The sequence below is a fragment of the Chiloscyllium plagiosum genome, unplaced genomic scaffold (genome assembly GCF_037043375.1).
Source record: "Chiloscyllium plagiosum isolate Xiang-an unplaced genomic scaffold, Cpla_swu_hap1 HiC_scaffold_9, whole genome shotgun sequence".
NCBI lineage: Eukaryota > Metazoa > Chordata > Chondrichthyes > Orectolobiformes > Hemiscylliidae > Chiloscyllium > Chiloscyllium plagiosum.
Genome location: NW_028270147.1, coordinates 35,975,079 through 35,993,742, shown reverse-complemented (window position 1 = coordinate 35,993,742; position 18,664 = coordinate 35,975,079). Strand labels below are relative to the sequence as shown.

At 39.7% G+C, this 18,664-nt stretch overlaps 1 protein-coding gene across 2 annotated transcripts in view; it reads right to left on the bottom strand.

Moving 5' to 3' along the window:
* The window catches only part of eif2b3 (eukaryotic translation initiation factor 2B, subunit 3 gamma), a 142,682-nt gene that overhangs the window by 23,973 nt on the left and 100,045 nt on the right, over nucleotides 1-18,664 (bottom strand). Inside the window, exon 10 of one of the 2 annotated variants that reach the window (XM_043699051.2) lies at nucleotides 15,109-15,257. In XM_043699051.2, coding sequence (XP_043554986.2) covers nucleotides 15,109-15,257 — 149 coding nt within the window. Of the gene's footprint in view, nucleotides 1-15,104; nucleotides 15,258-18,664 lie in introns of those variants that run through there. The other variant, XM_087990539.1, reaches the window with a different exon arrangement.

Here is an 18,664-nt window from a genome sequence, read left to right as displayed (position 1 = left end):
CAGTTTATTTTGGCAGTAAGGCTCAGTGGAAGACAGCCTTTTAAGTGCCAATTTCTGGGATGGGATCACACGGATTGACTTCTGAACTGTGGACCACCAAATAAGTTAAATACCAAAACGACTCCCACTAATTACTAGTAGTATATGCTCCCCTGCCTCGTAAGTAACAAACAATTTTGGTAGAGCACAGAACCATGACAGTCTGAGCATGTCTCTGCCCAATTCCCTCACATTGTGGAAAGCTGTATTATCTATTTATCGTTTGTCAAATTCTGTATTAAGGACCAAAAAACATAAATAAAAATTCTTCCGTCCTTTCAAAGTGCCCACCACTTTAAGGCTCACCTTCATTTTTGAAATATACATGCCATTATTTTATTTGAGTGCTTTATACAATGTCTAGTGACCGCATTGTTTGAAAAGCTAGGTAAACAGGATGTATGCCAACATAAGTATATAAAATGTAAAATTTTAAACCGTTCCATGAAGGAGGGTAACAGTAAACTTCAAAAAGTAGCTTTGTTTTAGACCTAATATACAAGAGCATCCAATTCATAGAAGACGAGGAATTATAGACCAGTGGGGAAAATGCTTGATTCTATTAAGGTAAAAATAGCAAGGCATCTAGATAGGCGTTTTCCCGTTGGGCAGACATAATATGGGTTCATGAAGGGCAGGTCATGCTTAACTGATCTTTTGGAATTCTATGAAGACATATGAACATGGTGGACAATGTGGCGTATTTAGGTTTCCAAAAGGCATTTGACAAGTTGCCACATAAAAGGCTGCTGCACAAAATAAAGATGCAAGATGTTGCAGTCAATGAATTAGCACGGATGGAGGATTGGTTAACCAACAAGAAACAAAGAGTGGGGATAAATGAGTGCTATTCTGGTTAGCAATCAGTGACTAGTAGTGTGTTTCAGGGATCAGTGTTGGGACCGCAATTATTCACAATTTACATAGATGATTTGGAGTTGGGGACCACGTGGAGTGTGTCAAAGTTTGTGGATGACACTAAGATGAGTGGCAGAGCAAAGTGTGCAGAGGACTTTGCAAAGGGACATTGATAGTATAAGTGAGTGGGCAAAGGTCTGGCAGATGGAGTACAATATTAATAAATGTGAAGTCATCCCTTTCGGTCGGAATAACAATAAAAAGGACTATTACTTGAATGGTAAGAAATTACAGCACACGGCTGTGCATAGGGACCAGCATGTCCTTGTGCGTGAATCACAGAAGGTTGGTCTGCAGGTGCAACAGGGAATTAAGGCAGCAAATGGAATTTTGTCCTTCATTGCTAAAGGGATTGAGTTTAAAAGCAGAGATGTTATGTTGCAGTTGTGTAAGGTGATAGTGAGGCTACACCTGGAATACTGCATGCAGTTTTGGTCTCCTTGAGAAAGGATGTATTGGCACTACAGAGGTTGCAGAGGAGGTTCACTAGGTTGATTCCAGAGTTGAGGGGCTTGGCTTATGAGGACAGACTGAGTAGACTGGGATTATATTCATTGGAATTCAGAAGAATGAGGGGGGATCTTATCGAAACACATAAAATTATGAAGGGAATAGATAAGATAGAAGTAGAGAGGATGTTTCCACTGGTTGGTGAAACTAGGACAAGCGGGCATAGCCTCACAGTTAGAGGGAGCAGATTTAGGACTAAATTGGCAAGGAACTTCGTCACCCAGAGGGTTGTGAATCTGTGGAATTCCCTGCCCAATTAAGTGGTTTAGGCTTCCTCAGTAAATGTTTTTAAAGCTAACATCGATAATTTTTTGAACAGTAAAGGAATTAAAGGTTATGGTGAGAGGGCGGGTAAGTGGAACTGAGGCCACAAAAAAATCAGCCATGATATTATTGAATGGCGAAGCAGGCTTAAAGGGTCAGATGGCCAACTCCTGCTCCTAAATCCTAACTTTAATTCCAGATCGACATTGACTTGGCTCATTACAGCTGATGTACTCCCAAGGTAGGGAGAAAATATAGTACAAGATTCCCACTCATGATCAATATTCCATGTCCTTGATAGCAGGTCAGAGAGGGATATTAAGGTTCAATAGCAATCACTCCCCATGGCTGGATAGTTGAGTCGTAATTTTATGGCATGAAGTCTTGTACTTCAATGTTGCTGAATAAATAAGATGTAATTTTGAGGCTATTGATAGTTGTTTTCCTTCCCTTTTAGTGCTAATGCCATAGGGCTCAAGGTATATGTCATAATCATATAGCATGGAAACAGACCACTCGGCCCAACCAGTTCACGCTGACCATGTTCCCAAACTAAACTAATCCCACTTGCCTGCATTTGGCCTATATCCCTCCAAGTCTTTCCTGTTCAAATTCTTTTAAACATTGTAACTGTACTTGCATCCACCACTTACTCTGACGGTTCATTCCACGTATGAACCAAAAGGTTGCCCCTCATGACCTTTTTGAAACATTTTCCTCTCACCTTGAAAATATGGGCCCTAGTTTTGAACTACCCCTCTCGAGGGAAAAGACCCTTGCTATTCACTTTATATATGACCCCTATAATTTTAAAAACCTCGATAAGGTCACCCCTCAACCGCCTATGCTCTTATTATAAGATTGTTTTGTGTAAGGACATAAGAGAGCTGGTGTTGAGGTAGTATATTAACATGCATACATAATTGACTAATGGGCAGGAAATAGCAAGTGGGGATAAGGAGTTCTTTGTAATTTTGGTGGCCTGTGACCAATGGGGTTCCACAGTGATTAGTGCTGGAACACAACTATTTACAATATATGTTAATGACCTGGAGGAAAGAAGTGAATGTACAATAGCTAAATTTGCAGATGACACCAAAACAAGTGGAAAGGCACTTGTGAGAAGGATTCAACAGTTTACAGAGAGATATTGATAGGTTAAGTAAATGGGCAAAAATTTAGCACATGGAGTATAATGTGGTAAAAGTATGAAGTTGTTAATTTTGGAAGGGAGAGCAAAAGCTCAGAATGTTACTTAAATTGAGAAAAACTGCAGAAAGCTGCAATACAAAGGGACTTGGAGTACTTGTGAATTAAGCACAGAAAGCTAGCACACAGGAGCAACAGGTAATCAGGAAGATTAATGGAATGTTGACTCTTATTTCAAGAAGGTGAGAGTATAACCATAGTGAAATCTCACTACAACAGTTCAAGATGCTGGCAAGACCACATCTGGAGCACTGTGAGCAGTTTTGGTCCCCTTATTTAGGGCAAGATATCATTTCATTGCAGGCAGTTCACACAGATGATCCCTGATATGGAGGGTTGTCTTATGAGCAAAGGCTAAGGAGATTAGGACACTAGTCACTGGGAGTTTAGAAGAATGAGGTCATCTCATTGAAAAATATAGGATGCCAAACAATATAAGCAATAAGTGAGACAAACAGCTGAGTGATCTCAAAACCAAAGGATCAGATCTAAGCTCTGCAATCCGAATGGTGGTTATTAAACAACTCACTGGTGAAGAGGCTCCACAAATATCCCCATCCTCATTGAAGAAAACACCCAACACATCAGTACAAAAGAGTAGGCTGAAGCATTCATAGCACTCTTCAGCGAAGTGCCAACTGGACGATCCATCTCAGCCTCCTCCAGTGGTCCCCAACATTACAGATACCAATCTTCAGCCAGTACAATTCACTCCGTGTGACAGCAAGGAATGGCTGGAGGCACTGGACACTACAAAGGCTACGGAGCCCTGACAACATTCCTGCAATAGTACTGAAGATGTGTGCTTCAGAAAGTGCCAATCCCCTGGCCAATCTCTTCCAGTACAGTTGAAACACTTACACCTACTCAACAAAGTTGGAAATTACCCAAATATGTCCAGGACACGACAAAGCAAATCAAATCCAACCTAGCTAATTATCACCCCATCAGTCTACTCTTGATCATCAGTAAAGTGATGAAGGTGTGATCAACAGTGATGTCCTGCAGCACCTGCTCAGTAATAACCTGCTCACTGATGTCCAGTTTGGGTTCTGCCAGGACCAGTCAGCTCCTCACCTCATTACAGCCTTGTTCAAACATGGATAAAATAGTTGAATTCCAGTGGTGAGGTGAGAGTGACAGATCTTGACATCAAGGCTGCATTTGACAGAGTGTGACATCAAAGAGCACGAGCAAAACTGGAATCAATGGGTATCAGCGGCAAACTTTCCAGTGGTTGGAGTCATACCTGGCACATAGGAAGATGGTTATGACTGGTGAAGGCCATTCATCTCAGCTCCAGGGCATCCCTGCAGGAGTTCCTCAGGGTAGTGTTCCAGGCCCAATCATCTTCAGCTGCTTCATCAATGACCTCTCCTCCATCACAAGGTCAGAGGTGGGGCTGCTTGCTGATGACTGCACAATGTTCAGCACCATTTGCGACTCCTCAAATACTAAAGCAGCAACAAGATCTGGACAATATTCAGACTTGAGCTGACAAGAGAGAAGTAACATGTACACCACACAAATGCCAGGTAATGACCATCTCCAATAAGGGGCTATCTAACCACCATTCCTTGACATTCAATGATGTTAACATCACCATATCCCCCACTATCAACATTCATGGGGTTACCATTGACCAGAAAATCAAATGGTTCTGCCACATAATTCCCAAAGGCCTGTCCACCATCTACAAGACACAAGTCAGGAGCGCGATAAAATAAGCAACACTTGCCTGGATGAGTGCAGCTCCAAAACCACTCAAGAAGCCTGACAACATCCAGGACAAGGCAACGCAATTGACTGGCATCACATCCACAAACATCCAATCCCTCCACCACCAATGCTTAGTAGCAGCAGTGTGTACTCTTATACTGTATAAGATGCACTGCAGAAATTCACCAATGATTCTTCGACAGCTCCTTCTAAACACATTACCACTATCTAGAAGGACAAGGGAAGCAGATACATAGGAACACCACAATGTTCAACGTTCAAGTTCACCTCCAAGTCTCTCACCATCCTGAGTTGGAAACATATCATTCTGCCTTCACTGTTGCTGGGTCAAACTTATGGCATTTCATCCCTAATGGCACTGTGGGTCAACCTGCAGTGGCTCAAGATGGCAGCTCACTACTACTTCAAATGGCAACTAGGGACGGACAATGAATGGTGGCCAGCCAGCAATGCTCATGCCCCACGAATGAATATAAAAAAAATTCTTAAGGGATTTGACAAGGTAAATGCTGAGAGGATGTTTCCCTCATAGGAGCGCCTAGGACCAGAGGATATAGTCTCAGAATAAAGGGGCACCAATTTAACACTGAAATGAAGAGGAACAGCTTCTCTCAGAGGATTGAGTGTCTCTGGAACTCTTTTTCACACGAGAGCTGTGGGGGTGGAGTCATAGGATAAATTTTAGTTGACAGTCAATGGTTATGGGGAAAAAGCAGAAAAGTGGACATGAGGAATGCTGGTTCAGGGTCAGGGAGTGAATGGCCTATTCCTGTTCCTTTTCCTTATGGTCTAAGAGAGATTCCTTCCCCAATGGCATTTATTGGATTCCAATATTATAAAGGCAATCAACTCAATGAAGGACTAAGTTCTCTCACTGATAGATTTGAAGTTTGGGGGGCATATTAAAACAAGCAGACAGCTTTCCTATTACCTCCCCACCCAACTCTGCAATGATGCCGTCAGGCAGTCTTTCTGTCAGTAGGGGAACTGAAGCCAGATCATGGGGCAATGAATGATTACTGAAGAGTTCCAGCATGCCAGTACTAGTATTTAACTGACAACAGCAGTGGAATGGGTAAACGAGAGAGAGAGAGAGAAGGAAAGGAGAGAGACTGAGAGAGTGAGTGAGTGAGTGAGAGAAAGCAAGAGAGTGAAAAAAGAGGAAAGAAGTGCATATCAGGTGAACAGCCTAGCAGGTTGCTCTGTGCAGATTGTTGCCTAGGGGAAGATGGGACTATCTTAATGGTCCTTTGGGCCCATCAGAGAGTCCCTGCCAAGGTCAACTTCCCCAAGGCTACCCCACCCCACATTCTCTCAAACACTAGTTCCTAGCCTCCTCACTGAACCCAATAACATACAAATGTTTGATCCACTGCAGCTAGTCTCCTCATTCCCCAAGTGCAGTACAAGCAGTGGCCACTGTACTACTGTCTCTAACTAGGTGCAGCTCCAAGGTGCCCGTCCCCAGCCAATCAATACCCTGGTAGTTCTTAAATGTCCGCAAGGTACCTCGATTCCTGATTTTTTTAGCTGGACCTGGAGTGGTGGGGAACACGGTTCTCAATAATTCAGTCCACAATTAGCAATAATGTATTTGCGAGAGGAGATTTCATCATTTGCAGGCAACGGAATAAGGCAGTTAGAATGTGAATATTATATCATAATGTTCCATTTACTCCATACATCATTCATTTCTATATGTAACTAAACACAAAGGTACACTCATCAACATCAACAAGGAGTGTCTATCTCAATTGTTTTTTTAATCCTGTACATTCCTATGTTCCTTAATTGTTTACTGAAAACGGGTGATAACAACCTTGATCTCTCACGCATTAGTCAATTTAAAAACTGTGCAAGATTGAACAAACATGGTTAAAAATAGTCAGTTTCGATTTATACATCATAACAACGACAGCACTTAATTAGTTGTAAAGTGTTTGAAGACAGTCTGAGGTTAGGAAAAGTGTTACCTAAACTTAAGTTTGTTTTTTTCCCTTTATTAACTTCATAGTAAGGTGAGAAGAACCTCAATGTTTTCCCATTTCAAATTTTTGTGTTTTGGGAAATTCTCCCATATATCGTTCCTTTTAACAATCATTACATAGAACATAGAAAAATACAGCGCAGTACAGGCCCTTTGGCCCTCGATGTTGCGCCGATCCAAGCCCACCTAACCTACCCTAGCCCACTATCCTCCATATGTCTATCCAATGCCTGTTTAAATGTCCATAAAGAGGGAGAGTCCACCACTGCTACTGGCAGGGCATTCCATGAACTCACGATTCGCTGAGTAAAATTACAGGTTCAAACATTTGATTACATGCAGAACTGTTTATTAGGTATGTAATGATCAATGAAACAGGCAGAAAAATTATTCAAAGAGCAAAACATTGATAGAGAGTGAGAAGATCAAATTAATAATTTTTGAGAAATGACAAAAGGTGAAGGTGAGGAAAGATGACAAAAAAGATGAGGGAGGGGAGTGAGGGAGTAAGTGAGAAAAATAGGCAAATGGAAAAAAAATCATTTTTTTCTAAACAAAAGTTTCTCACACCTATTCATGAATGCTAAATTCCTCTGTAGTTATTTTCTGAGTGAATGTGTGATTGCAGTGTCAAAAGATAGAGATTTCATAGTTTTTAAAGTTAGTTGTTCAATTGGTTTAGTCTTTTCAAAAATGTTCTAGTAAGTCAGATAAACTCAACAGAACGAAAGGTCCAATGTCCAGCAAGAAAGATAAGAAATAATAATTATTTCCTCTCATAACTAATGCCATAGAAGGAAAGACCTCCATGAACAAAAGACGTCTTTTAAATTTCTACAGCAGAACACAACTAAGACCTGCTCTTTCGCTCAGAGACAACTTGTATAACAGCACTGAGTGGGAACTCTTCCCACTAGAAAAATAATGAAAGGAAATCTAGCCATGATCCACAAGCCTCAGAACAGCGTGAGCAGCATGCTCTGGAACAGCATAAGTAGAGCAGCCTGGTACAGCTTGTGGACTGTGAACCCCAGAATAGTATGGGCTGTGAGCCCTGGTACAGCTCGTGGGCTGCAAGCCCCAGAGTAGCGCAGGGAAGCAGCCTCAGAGCAGGATGTGAGGAAGCAGCCTTGGTACAGTGTACAGGCAGCAAGACCCGGCTGGAAACCGGCATGGGGGAGGCAGTCCTGACATTTACCTTGGAGCAGCTGAGTGCCGGTACGGAGCAGTCTGGAGCTTGGAGTGGAGCAGGCCGGGCTATTCAACTGGGGTCTGGAGTATATGGAGAAAGTGAGGATTGCAGATCCTGGAGATCAGAGTCGAGTGTGTGGTGCTGGAAAAGCACAGCCAGTGAGGCAGCATCCAAAGAGTAGGAGAATTGACATTTCGGGTTAAAGCCCTTCATCAGGAATGACTATCTGGCACAGACAGACAGACAGACCACGTATGGAAGCCCTGTGCAAAGATGTTGTACTGCAATGTCTGTTTGAAATTTCTTTCCTTATTGTAATGTCAACACTTTAATGATGTCCCATTTTTAACTTATTTTTCAATTCTGTAAGTAACGCAACTACATTTATTCCTCTGCTGTATCCAAGAATTGCATCTAGGTACTCGTACCTAAGACGTCGCCGTAAGTAGGCAGATGTTATAAAAGCTTTTCACTGTACTCCTACAATGGAATACAAGTGCTAATAAAAGGATATTATAATTGTAATATTGCAATTGTTAAAATAAGGTCAAGATACAAAGCATACAGAACTCAATACAAAAGCTCCTAAAGCACTAGAATCAATTATTCTCATCTCACTATATATTGCTTTTCTCTACATAAATTACTGAAAGATTGCACTGTGGGTAGAAATTAAGTAAAATCGGTGAGATGAATTAGGTGCATGCAAGATGCTTTCATATAGACAAGATACACAGTAAGTATGAGACAAGTTAGAGTATGTGTTGTATGTAGCTCACCCAACCAAACAGAATGTGAAAAAGATTGATTTTGGACTAATGAGGGCAGCAGAAATGGGGATGAGAGACTGACTGGAAACCCAACTGTGCTAAGAACATTACTAGAAAAGCTTTACGTAAGACTACATCTCCTGCTAATCCTGTCCTAACCTCTGAGAGCAGGGCCACTTATGCCAACAGTGACAGTTGAGAGGTTATAGAAATATGGAGTGGCACTATCCCAAGATGAGGTGTAAAAGGTAATTTGGGCCATAAAAAACAATATGGAACACATATGGAGTCCAACTACCTCAGATTTCTCAATTAATTTATATTAGGACAATGTTATACCAGCATCACAGCACTCTTTCTATTCTGTAACATTTCTGTGATAGTAGGGTCAGCTGAAAGAATGAAGTGCCTGTGTGGACTGTCAATCTCGTGGACAAATCAATAAGTTTTGAAGCATTTTATGATTTTTAATTCTCTAGTAGTGAAAATATATTAAATTAGAAAATACAAGGCAGTGAAATTAAGACTAAAATATGAAATAGATAGCAGCAGAAAGCAACATGGAATTTAAAAGAATTGCGTGCTATTTACAACTTAAAAATGTAATTTCCTTTTCTGATCTTTTTCTGGTAAAGTCTGTTCAGACTTCAGACAAAAAAGGTGCACTTCAATGAGGTAATTTGAATTAATTAGAGATCTAAGCATTTCTTTAAACATGTTAGCTCAGGGTTATATCAGAGCTTTGTGATCAAATACAGCCACAGTGGAGACTTCTCTTTGAATACAGCCAAGCAGGCTTGCATGACTCTTTGCAAGTTACACATTGTTTATTGATCCTCCTTTTAAACAGCAATTATGGCTGTGGGTGGCCTAGTGCAGAAGGTGTAATTATGATATTAAACTGCAGCACACTACAGGAAGTGTTCTTTGTACTTTTGACACTGATAGTGTGCAAAGTTCTTTTCGAATAACATATCAGAGCAATCAACCATCTGAATAAGTGAGTATACTTAAAAGACAAAGTGTTCTCTAAATTATAACATGTTATTGTGCATTTATTTTAAATACATGGTTTTGCTCTCTCTCAAATTATACTTGCAAAGATCTGATCGACACCAACTTAAGTAAAAAATGTAACTTTCTGAAGTTGCTTCTCAATTACTTCTCCGGTAAAGAGAACAGAGCTTGAGATATCAATATTGAAAATCTTAAAGACTAGGTAACTACATAATAAAAGTAGACATGTTCAAATTGTTAGGCAGAAAACTCTAGAGTTCTAACTCAGTGACAATGAAGAAATGTCAATATATATCCAAATCAGACTTGGAAGGGAACTTGCATGTGATTTACATTTTTATGTGCATGCTGATCTTACTCTAAGTGTTTGGGATCACAAATTTGAGAAGCTTCAGTGAATTGCTGCAGTACATCCTGTAAATAGTAAACACTGGAGCCATAGAATATCTCTAGCAGATTAGAATGCACTCAATCAGTCCACACATAGCAAACCCACAAGAAAAATCTAGATGTAGTTCCCCAACTGGGCAACACTTGCTGAATAATTCTAACTGTCCTAAAAAATACACTAATGATCATTTTATGATAGTCAAACAGTGTGGCGCTGGAAAAGCACTGCAAGTCCACTCCAGAATATCCCAGATGGCTTCCTACTTCAAGGACCGCAATCTTCCCTCCCATGTAGTCAGCAATGCCCTTCAGCGCTTCTCCTCCACTTCCCAAACCTCCGTCCCTGAACTCCACCCCTCCAATTGCAACAAGGATAGATACCTCCCCCACCGTCCTCACCTTCCACCCCATCAATCTCTGGACAAAACGCATCATCCTTCGCCATTTCTACCACTGTCAGACCCCACAACAGAGATATATTTTCCTCCCCACCTCTATAAGCATTCCGCAGAGACCATTCCCTCCGCAACTCCCCCGTTAGGTGCATTCGTCCCCATAAACCCACCCTCCACACCTGGCACCTTCCCTTGCCATCACAAGAGCTATAAAGCCTGCGCCCTTACCTCCCCGTCACTTCCATCCAAGACCCCAAAGGATCTTCCACATCCAGCAGGGATTTTCCTGCACATCCAAACACCTCATCTACTGTGTCCATTGCTCTTGATGTGGTCTCCTCTACATGGGGGAGACAAAATACCAACTTGCGGAACGTTTCAGAGAACATCTCTGGGACACACGCACCAAACAACCCCACCTGTTCTGTGGCCGACCACTTCAACTCCCCCTCCCACTCCGCCAAAGACACACAAGTTCTATGCCGCCTCCTCTGCCAAATCCAAGCCACCAGATGCGTGGAGGAGTAACACCTCATCTTTCGCCTTGCGACCCTCCAACCACATGGCATCAATATCAGTTTCACCAGTTTCCTCATCTCCTTTCCCCCCACCTTATCCCAGATCCAACCTCCCAACTTGGCACCGCCCTCTTGAACTGTCCTACCTGTCCATCTTCCTTCCCACCTATCTGCTCCTCAGATGCCGTCTGATCTGCTGTGGTTTTCCCTCACACCTTTTGACACTGATCTTCAGCATCTGCAGTTCTCACTTTCTCCTACCAATTTATGATAACCAGCCAAGCTAGTATTGTGGCTTAATATGCTTGGTTGAAGAAATATTCATTCATACATTGGACCAATTTTTTGTAAACTAAAGGAATATAATCAACTAGTTTCTTGTTGCTTTCTACAATAAAATACCTTGACTAATCAGACTCTACTTCCTGACCAATCGTCACCCTTAACTCTGCAGTATAAGTTGCTATGATTGCTTAAAATTTGGCATTCTTTATAATTGTTTTGATGAGCACAGGGCCACAAATCAATACACAATATAAAAATACTGCAATTGTAGGATATTTTAAAGATAAAGAAAAACTACTGGGAGACAGTGAACAGGGCAAGCAGCATCTTTACTTTTCTCCCTATGAATATTGCTTCATAGGGAGAGCTTCTGAGTATTCGGCAAAATGTTCGACTTTTATTTCAAAAGTTCACCAGTGGCTGGGGAAATCATAGGTATATTCTTAGCTTGTGAAAGATGCTACTAATAGAATCTGGAGAAGAGTTGACTAAATAATCTAAGTGAATGTTGGAAAAAGCAGCGGTGGGATGGATTTGACTATTGTTACCATAAATTGTTTTATCTTTAATAGTGGAAGGAAAAAAAAGCTGCTTTCCTTTTTTTTTAAAAAGTCACAGAATTATCCATCAACAATCTGATTATTTTCTGACCGTTATCTATAACCATTGGCTAAGATGGAAGATACTGAACTTTGCTTTTGAGGCCTAATCACATTTATTTTCTAATACTTCTGAACTAGTAGAATGAAATCACCCACATTTCTCAGGGGCAAAAATGTCTTTTTCAAAAAAACTTTCTTTAAAAATGAACCCCTTCCACCTAAAACTGGAAGACAAACTCCTAACATACAGTATGGACATATATGGTTTCAGAATCTGTACAGAAACTATTCAGTCTGCTTGGGTCTTGCTGAAACTTAGAATATCTTCGATGTGGCAAGAGCAAAGATAATATGAGCATCACCAATGTGATAAACATAAATGAATCAAGACATCTTTAATATTCCTTCTCCTTTAGAGCTACAAAAGGACATTTCAGACTGAATGTTCCATTTATTCCATGAAATTTGATTATTGCCTCTGTTACTGAGACTAGGAAGAGGTAACGTTTTTGCCCACTGTTAGTCAGTTCAGTAGAACCTCGATTATTCGAATGAGACGGGTGGGGACTATTTTGTTCGGATAATCGATCAGATCGTAAACAAGCAGTAATTTATGAGTGCCAGTTATCCAAACATTTCTCGGTTATCCGGCAATGCACGTCAAAATGCCACTTAACCGATAACTGATCTGTCGTAAACAAGAGGTAATTTGAGTGTCAGTTACCGAACATTTCTCGATTATCTGGCATGTACGCCATAATGCTGTTTAATCAAATGCTGAGTTGCCTAATGCCATTTTTACCGGACCTTGAGATCTTGTTCAGATAATCTGAAATTCGGAATTGGATAATTGAGGTTGTGCTGTATATATTTCATAAAAATAGCCCCTCAGTAGCACTGAACTTAATAATTTTTGAGAGAAGACATACTTTCTAGAACATTTTCGGCTTGTGCTCATCAAATCAATTCGTAAGAATACCAACTCAAGCAGAAAATCAATACTTATACGACATGAAAGGAGTGTGATATTGGGAGGGGCTTTGCCATGGGGAATGCAAAAATAATGATGATTGACAGTTAGCTCCACTAGGTATGTTTAAGTTTAAATAGGCAATGTGACTCTAATTAGTCAGGTTGCCCTGAGAAAAAAACAGCAAATTGGGTGTGACCTGTTTTGTTCAGTTGAAATATGTACAGTATATTTACAAGTTCCTTCAGTCTGCAAAGAATAGGAATCTGCGGCTCAATATATGTAGCTTCCAGTATCCGTAAGTGAACTACACTGTAAGGTCAACAGACAATTCTAAATTGGCTGTCGGTTTAATTGCTTGTATGCACAGAACTATCCAACAAGTGTTGCCTAATTGCAGAACAGAATCACATCCAATGTTAGATACTGTTGTGGGTTTTGCAAATGTGGGCACATTGGGTGCAGTCAAAACCTGCTTGTTGCAAACACCATATCACTGCAGCTGTTTTGATGCCCTAACCAAACCAGCGTTGACATGCTTAGCTTAAAATTTAAACAAGCCTGGTAGTTAACTATCAATCACTATTACTTTGTGCACTGCAACACTTCCACCAATCCAAATCCGTGTTCCACCCACCTTCCCATCATGCAGTATGTTGGTTTTCCCCTTGAATTGACATTCTTGCAAATTGTACTAATGAACGCAAGATGAAAAACCTCAACAAAATGCATTTTTTCTCAGCAACATTCAAAGTCTTAAAAGCTAATGGGCAGATTTCAACATAACTTTGTACACAGATGGGGTATGGCCTAAAGAAGTAATGTCAAAAATGTAAATCCACATCTCGTCTTGGAAGTTTTTTTAGAAACATCTTTTAACATTAGGAGATAAGGGAGTTATCACTTTTCCTTCAGAATTTTAAGGTTCTTTTATTTAAACCTTGTTGATCATTGAAGCATGTTGTAGATTGTGTCAACTGTTGGGGTGAAATTTGTCACATCAATATGTAAACAAGAGTTTTCATAGGGATTGACCTGATGCCACCTCAATGAGATGGAAGCTCCTAACAAAATAATTTTTATTGTTTGCTGTTTTAATTACATAGCACCAACCTGACAGAAATTAATTTTATGGAAGAATTGCGTAATTATGATTGTGTTGAATCAACATACCCTAGAACAATTTGCAGTATTGTTCTAAATGATAGCTTATTCTCTCAGACCCTTTTAATCATACTTTCCTGTCATTTCTACAATCAGTTGTTGTTTTTCTACTTTTTAAAATCATAATCACAGATGAACATACATTGCAAAGTTACTTAATAACAAAGAAAACTATCAAAAACTAGCCAGGAATTTTAAAAAATTGCCCCAGAGGGATAAAAGCTAACAGCTTCAAAATAACCACAAATTATAAACCTATGAACTATGAAAGGATGCACTTATATCCAATGTGCAGGGGATATCAGCTTAGAACTAAGGCTATAGATGTACTTTTTACTCATATGATGAGGGTAGCTGCTGCAAAGCAGAGTTATCCAAAAGCCTGAAAACAAGATGGAGAAAAACGATTTCCACAAGATCATACCAGGTTGCATGTAGCCATGCTTCCTCACTCACTAAAAGCTTCGATTTTTGATACATTCTTTTGTACTACTATTTTAAATTCTGCAATGAACATAGCATCTGCATTTTATTGTATTCATCTTGAAACAAATAATTGCTGTTTTACCAAATACAATTTGGCACGTTACTACTTTAGGAGTTTTTTTTTCACATTTTGGATTTCCTTTCTTCCAGGAGATCTAGCCATAGTTATCTATGGTTTAAAGAAAACAATTGCGGTCAATTTTCTTCTTAAAAATGCCTAATTATTAGATAGAGATTCAGTTTGGTCTGATAGAGCATTAGTCAGGGTTTTAAGCAAGGAGTGTGGTGCGTACATTGTGCCAAATGGCAGTGTGCTTCAAGGGAGCTTTGTGGAGGTTTGCAAGGATTGGTGGTGTGGCTGAATATTATGACAGTCCCAATCTTTTTAACCCCCACAACCATCACACAGGACAAGAGTGCAAAATGCTCATACCCTCAGCACTGGTAGTTTAATTATAACAAAAGTCAAGACATATAGCAACATGTGCTGTTTACCCAGAGGATGGCAAAGTAGTTTTGGTGCAGGATTGGAGCAATTAATTTTACTCAGACTAGATTTGTGACACACTCCATAGTACGATAACAAGTAGACCATGGTATTTGGAAAGAATAGTATTGATATTTTTCTTTGTACCAGTGCGACTTTACTCACCCTTCCTCAATAGTGACATTATGCATGATTATGGAATTGGCAATTTTTACTTTCTCTTTGATTATACAGAAGGCCCCGATGACAGACCGCTTGATAGAGGTCTTCTCTGCCACTTTAGTCATGTAACCAATCATACTGTCAGTGCCAACCTGTGTGGAGAAAAGCACATTTGTTGAAAAGGATGTGGAGATCTGAGCTTGTCTATAATCTCATGCATCACAACAGGGATTTTGAAGATAATGAATTATTCATTGAGGGAAAACAGCTTTAGTGTCCAAGTTAATAAGAGATATTTTGTCCATCTTCAGTACATGCTGGGAACCACATTTATAAAACCCATTCAAATCTACCAGGTTATATTGTTTAAGAAGGACTGACCCTAAGATTCGTGCCATTTGCATTATAAGACACAAATAACATTAAGCAGAAGGACGTCTCCACTAATAAAAAAGTGACCACAGCATGAAGTTTTGATACCACTGCATCTTGCAATTCATCACCTGATACATTTACCATGTCAAATAGCTTGCAGATCATGTTTGCGTGAAGCAAATGCTAGTCTTAAAGAAGTAAAACTTTAACTCTAATGGAAAGAAGGTATCAACTAATCAAAATGAAAATTTCTCCAAGTGGCTATCAGTGCTTCCTGCCTAGGAAGCCAACACATGGAAACAAATCTTCAGAGAGCAGGGATTTGTATGAATGACATCTGGCCATACACAGGGGTTTCCTTCTTGTATACAATGAGCGGTCTCAGCTATATCAATGAAAAAAACAAAGAACATTTTTCACCAAAACAGCCCTTTCATAGCTGGTACATTGGCAGATTTCGGACTAATCTACTAGTACTACCGTAGTTGCACTATTGTAGCTAATGGTGCTACAGGTTAACCACTCTTGGAAGCTTTTTAACCTGGCAGTCTTCTATTGAAATTATGGGAAGATTCTTTCAAAAGGTTTTGTCAGTGTCTTATAAACTCCTGGTGTAAGCCAATATGCACCAATGGAAAGCACAAGCCACTTTTGATGGATAGAGTCATAGAGTAGTGCAGTACAGAAACAGATGCTTTGGTCCAACTTGTCTACGCTGACGAAGTATCCCAAACTAAACTAGTCCCACTTGCCTGTGTTTTGCCCATGTCACTCTAAATCTTTCCTATTCATGTACCTGTCCAAAAGTCTTTTAAATATTGTAATTGTACCTGCATCTACCAATTCCTCTGGCAGTTCATTCCATATACAAATCACCCTCTGTGTGAAAAGTTCACCTTCGGGTCCCTTTTAAATCTTTCTCTTCTCACTTTTCAAATTATGGCCTCTAGTTCTGAACTCCTCTACCCTGAAAAAAAAAGACCTTAGCTATTTACCTTATCTATGCCCCTCATGATTTTTTAAACCTCTATAAGGTCACTCTTCAATCTCCTATGCTCCAGTTAAAAAAAATGTCCCAGATGTCCAACCTCTCCTTATAACTCAAACTCTCCAGTCCTGGCATCACTCTGGTAAATCTTTTCTGACCCCTCTCCAATTTAATAATATCGTTCCTATAGCAGAGTGACCAGAACTGTACGCAGTACTCCAAAAGTAGTCCTGTACAACTTCAACAGGATGTCCCAACTCCTATACTCAATGGCCTAAGTAGGGCTCTGATGCAAGATATACAGTAGGAAATCACAAAATATTTAGATGCTGTGGTTTAGAGATAAATCAGCAGAAAGCTTTGCAGGCAATAAGTGATGGAGCCAGAGAGAGACAGAGAGAGAGAAAGAGACAGGCAGACAGACAGAGAGATATAGAGATGCAAAATAAAATCAGTAACACTGAGGGAAATCAGTTTTCTACACTGTTTGGAGAATGTGCTTTAAAAGAGAATACTCAAAATAAATATCTTGTACACTCTTTTGAAATGCTGATAGCTATGAATGGCTCTTCTGTAAAGACTGTTATATTAACAAGATCACACTGAACATTAACAGAAGTACAATATTTCTGCAGTACTGTCATGAAATGTATCAAGTGAAACAGTGAAAACTATAATTACACATCAATCCTTCTGATCTTTTCAAGTTCTCAATAAACTAACAATTTCACTGAAAAGTACAAATTAGATAGCGCCATAAAATATTTAACTATTCTGTGATCTTAATAAATAGAAGGAATAGCCTTGTAATAAAACAGGAGGTCTGTCTGAAGCTTCTGCCTATAATTACAACCTACTGTACTCCAGTGTATCCTCTATTGCTGAACTCTGTGTGTGGGCTGACGGGTTACTTACTATAGTCAATGTTTGTTTTGTCCAGCTGAGCAATGCTTCTGGTGTAAAGATACACAAAGCCCACCCACAGTTTTGAAAAACAGCCCATCCTCCCCTTTTTATGTGGGATTAATGCATCTAAGGACAGGAAGTTCCTGTTACAAATCTAGTTCCAAATATTTTCCTCATTTCTTTATCCAGAAAATCATCCTATAAAAGCATGCATACAAATAAAAAAACATAGAAAACTATTAGAACAGAAATGTTTGGTAGATCAGTGACCACCACTTAAAAGATAACAAAATTACAGCAATTCCTTTACGAAATCTTGAGTTATCCATCATAACGTTTTGGTTCAAGCATTATCACTCAGCTGGACAAACAAATGAAACTTCTTTTACTGTTTATGCCTTATATTTATTTGGCATAGCACTGAGGCCCATGACTTTAATTCCTCACAAGAGATTCTCAACACTACTGTAAACCAGGTGAAACCAACAAAGGATGGTGTGATTGAAAAAAATTGTTTAAAAATCTTGTAATCTCTTACTTCTGATCACAGACAGAGGAGCTCTGGCACAGCTCAATGACATCTATCTCAGAGAGGAATATTATATTCTATAATTAGAATTTTTAAGAATGACATGTTAAATTAAATTTCTTTCCATCAGATGGTCTTGAATTTTCTTTACCACTGCTAGACCAATAAATAGCAGAATTTACAAAACAATTCCACTTCAGGTCTCCTCAACCAAGTTGCTATTCAAATGCTGTTTTCAAGCAGCACCATAGCATGAAACATAGATTGGTACCATAGCCTTGGCTAGTGCTCCAGTTTCTAGGCAACTGGAACCCCAACCAGTAAAAAGAGCAGTCGCTGATTTGATCAGCATGATCATAGAAGCAAAAATATCATGGCTCTCAACAGAGATGAGAAAATTATATTTATTCAAAACCAGAATTAACATTTTAGAGGTAATCGTACAAAGTCATGCACCTGTGCACAAATTTTGAAACTAGTCATGAATTATCATTTTGATTTTTCATCCATTAGTGTTGATGGATGGAAAGTCATGAGACCAGTATGCTCAAATTCCTGAGATCAAGGTTTTTTGCTAGTCAATAGATTCTGATTGACTTGGGTACATGAGGAGAAAGTGAGGTCTGCAGATGCTGAAGATCAGAGATGGAAATGTGTTGCTGGAAAAGCGCAGCAGGTCAGGCAGCATCTAGGGAACAGGAGAATCGACGTTTCGGGCATTAGCCCTTCTTCAGGAATGAAGAAGGGTACATGAGAACTAA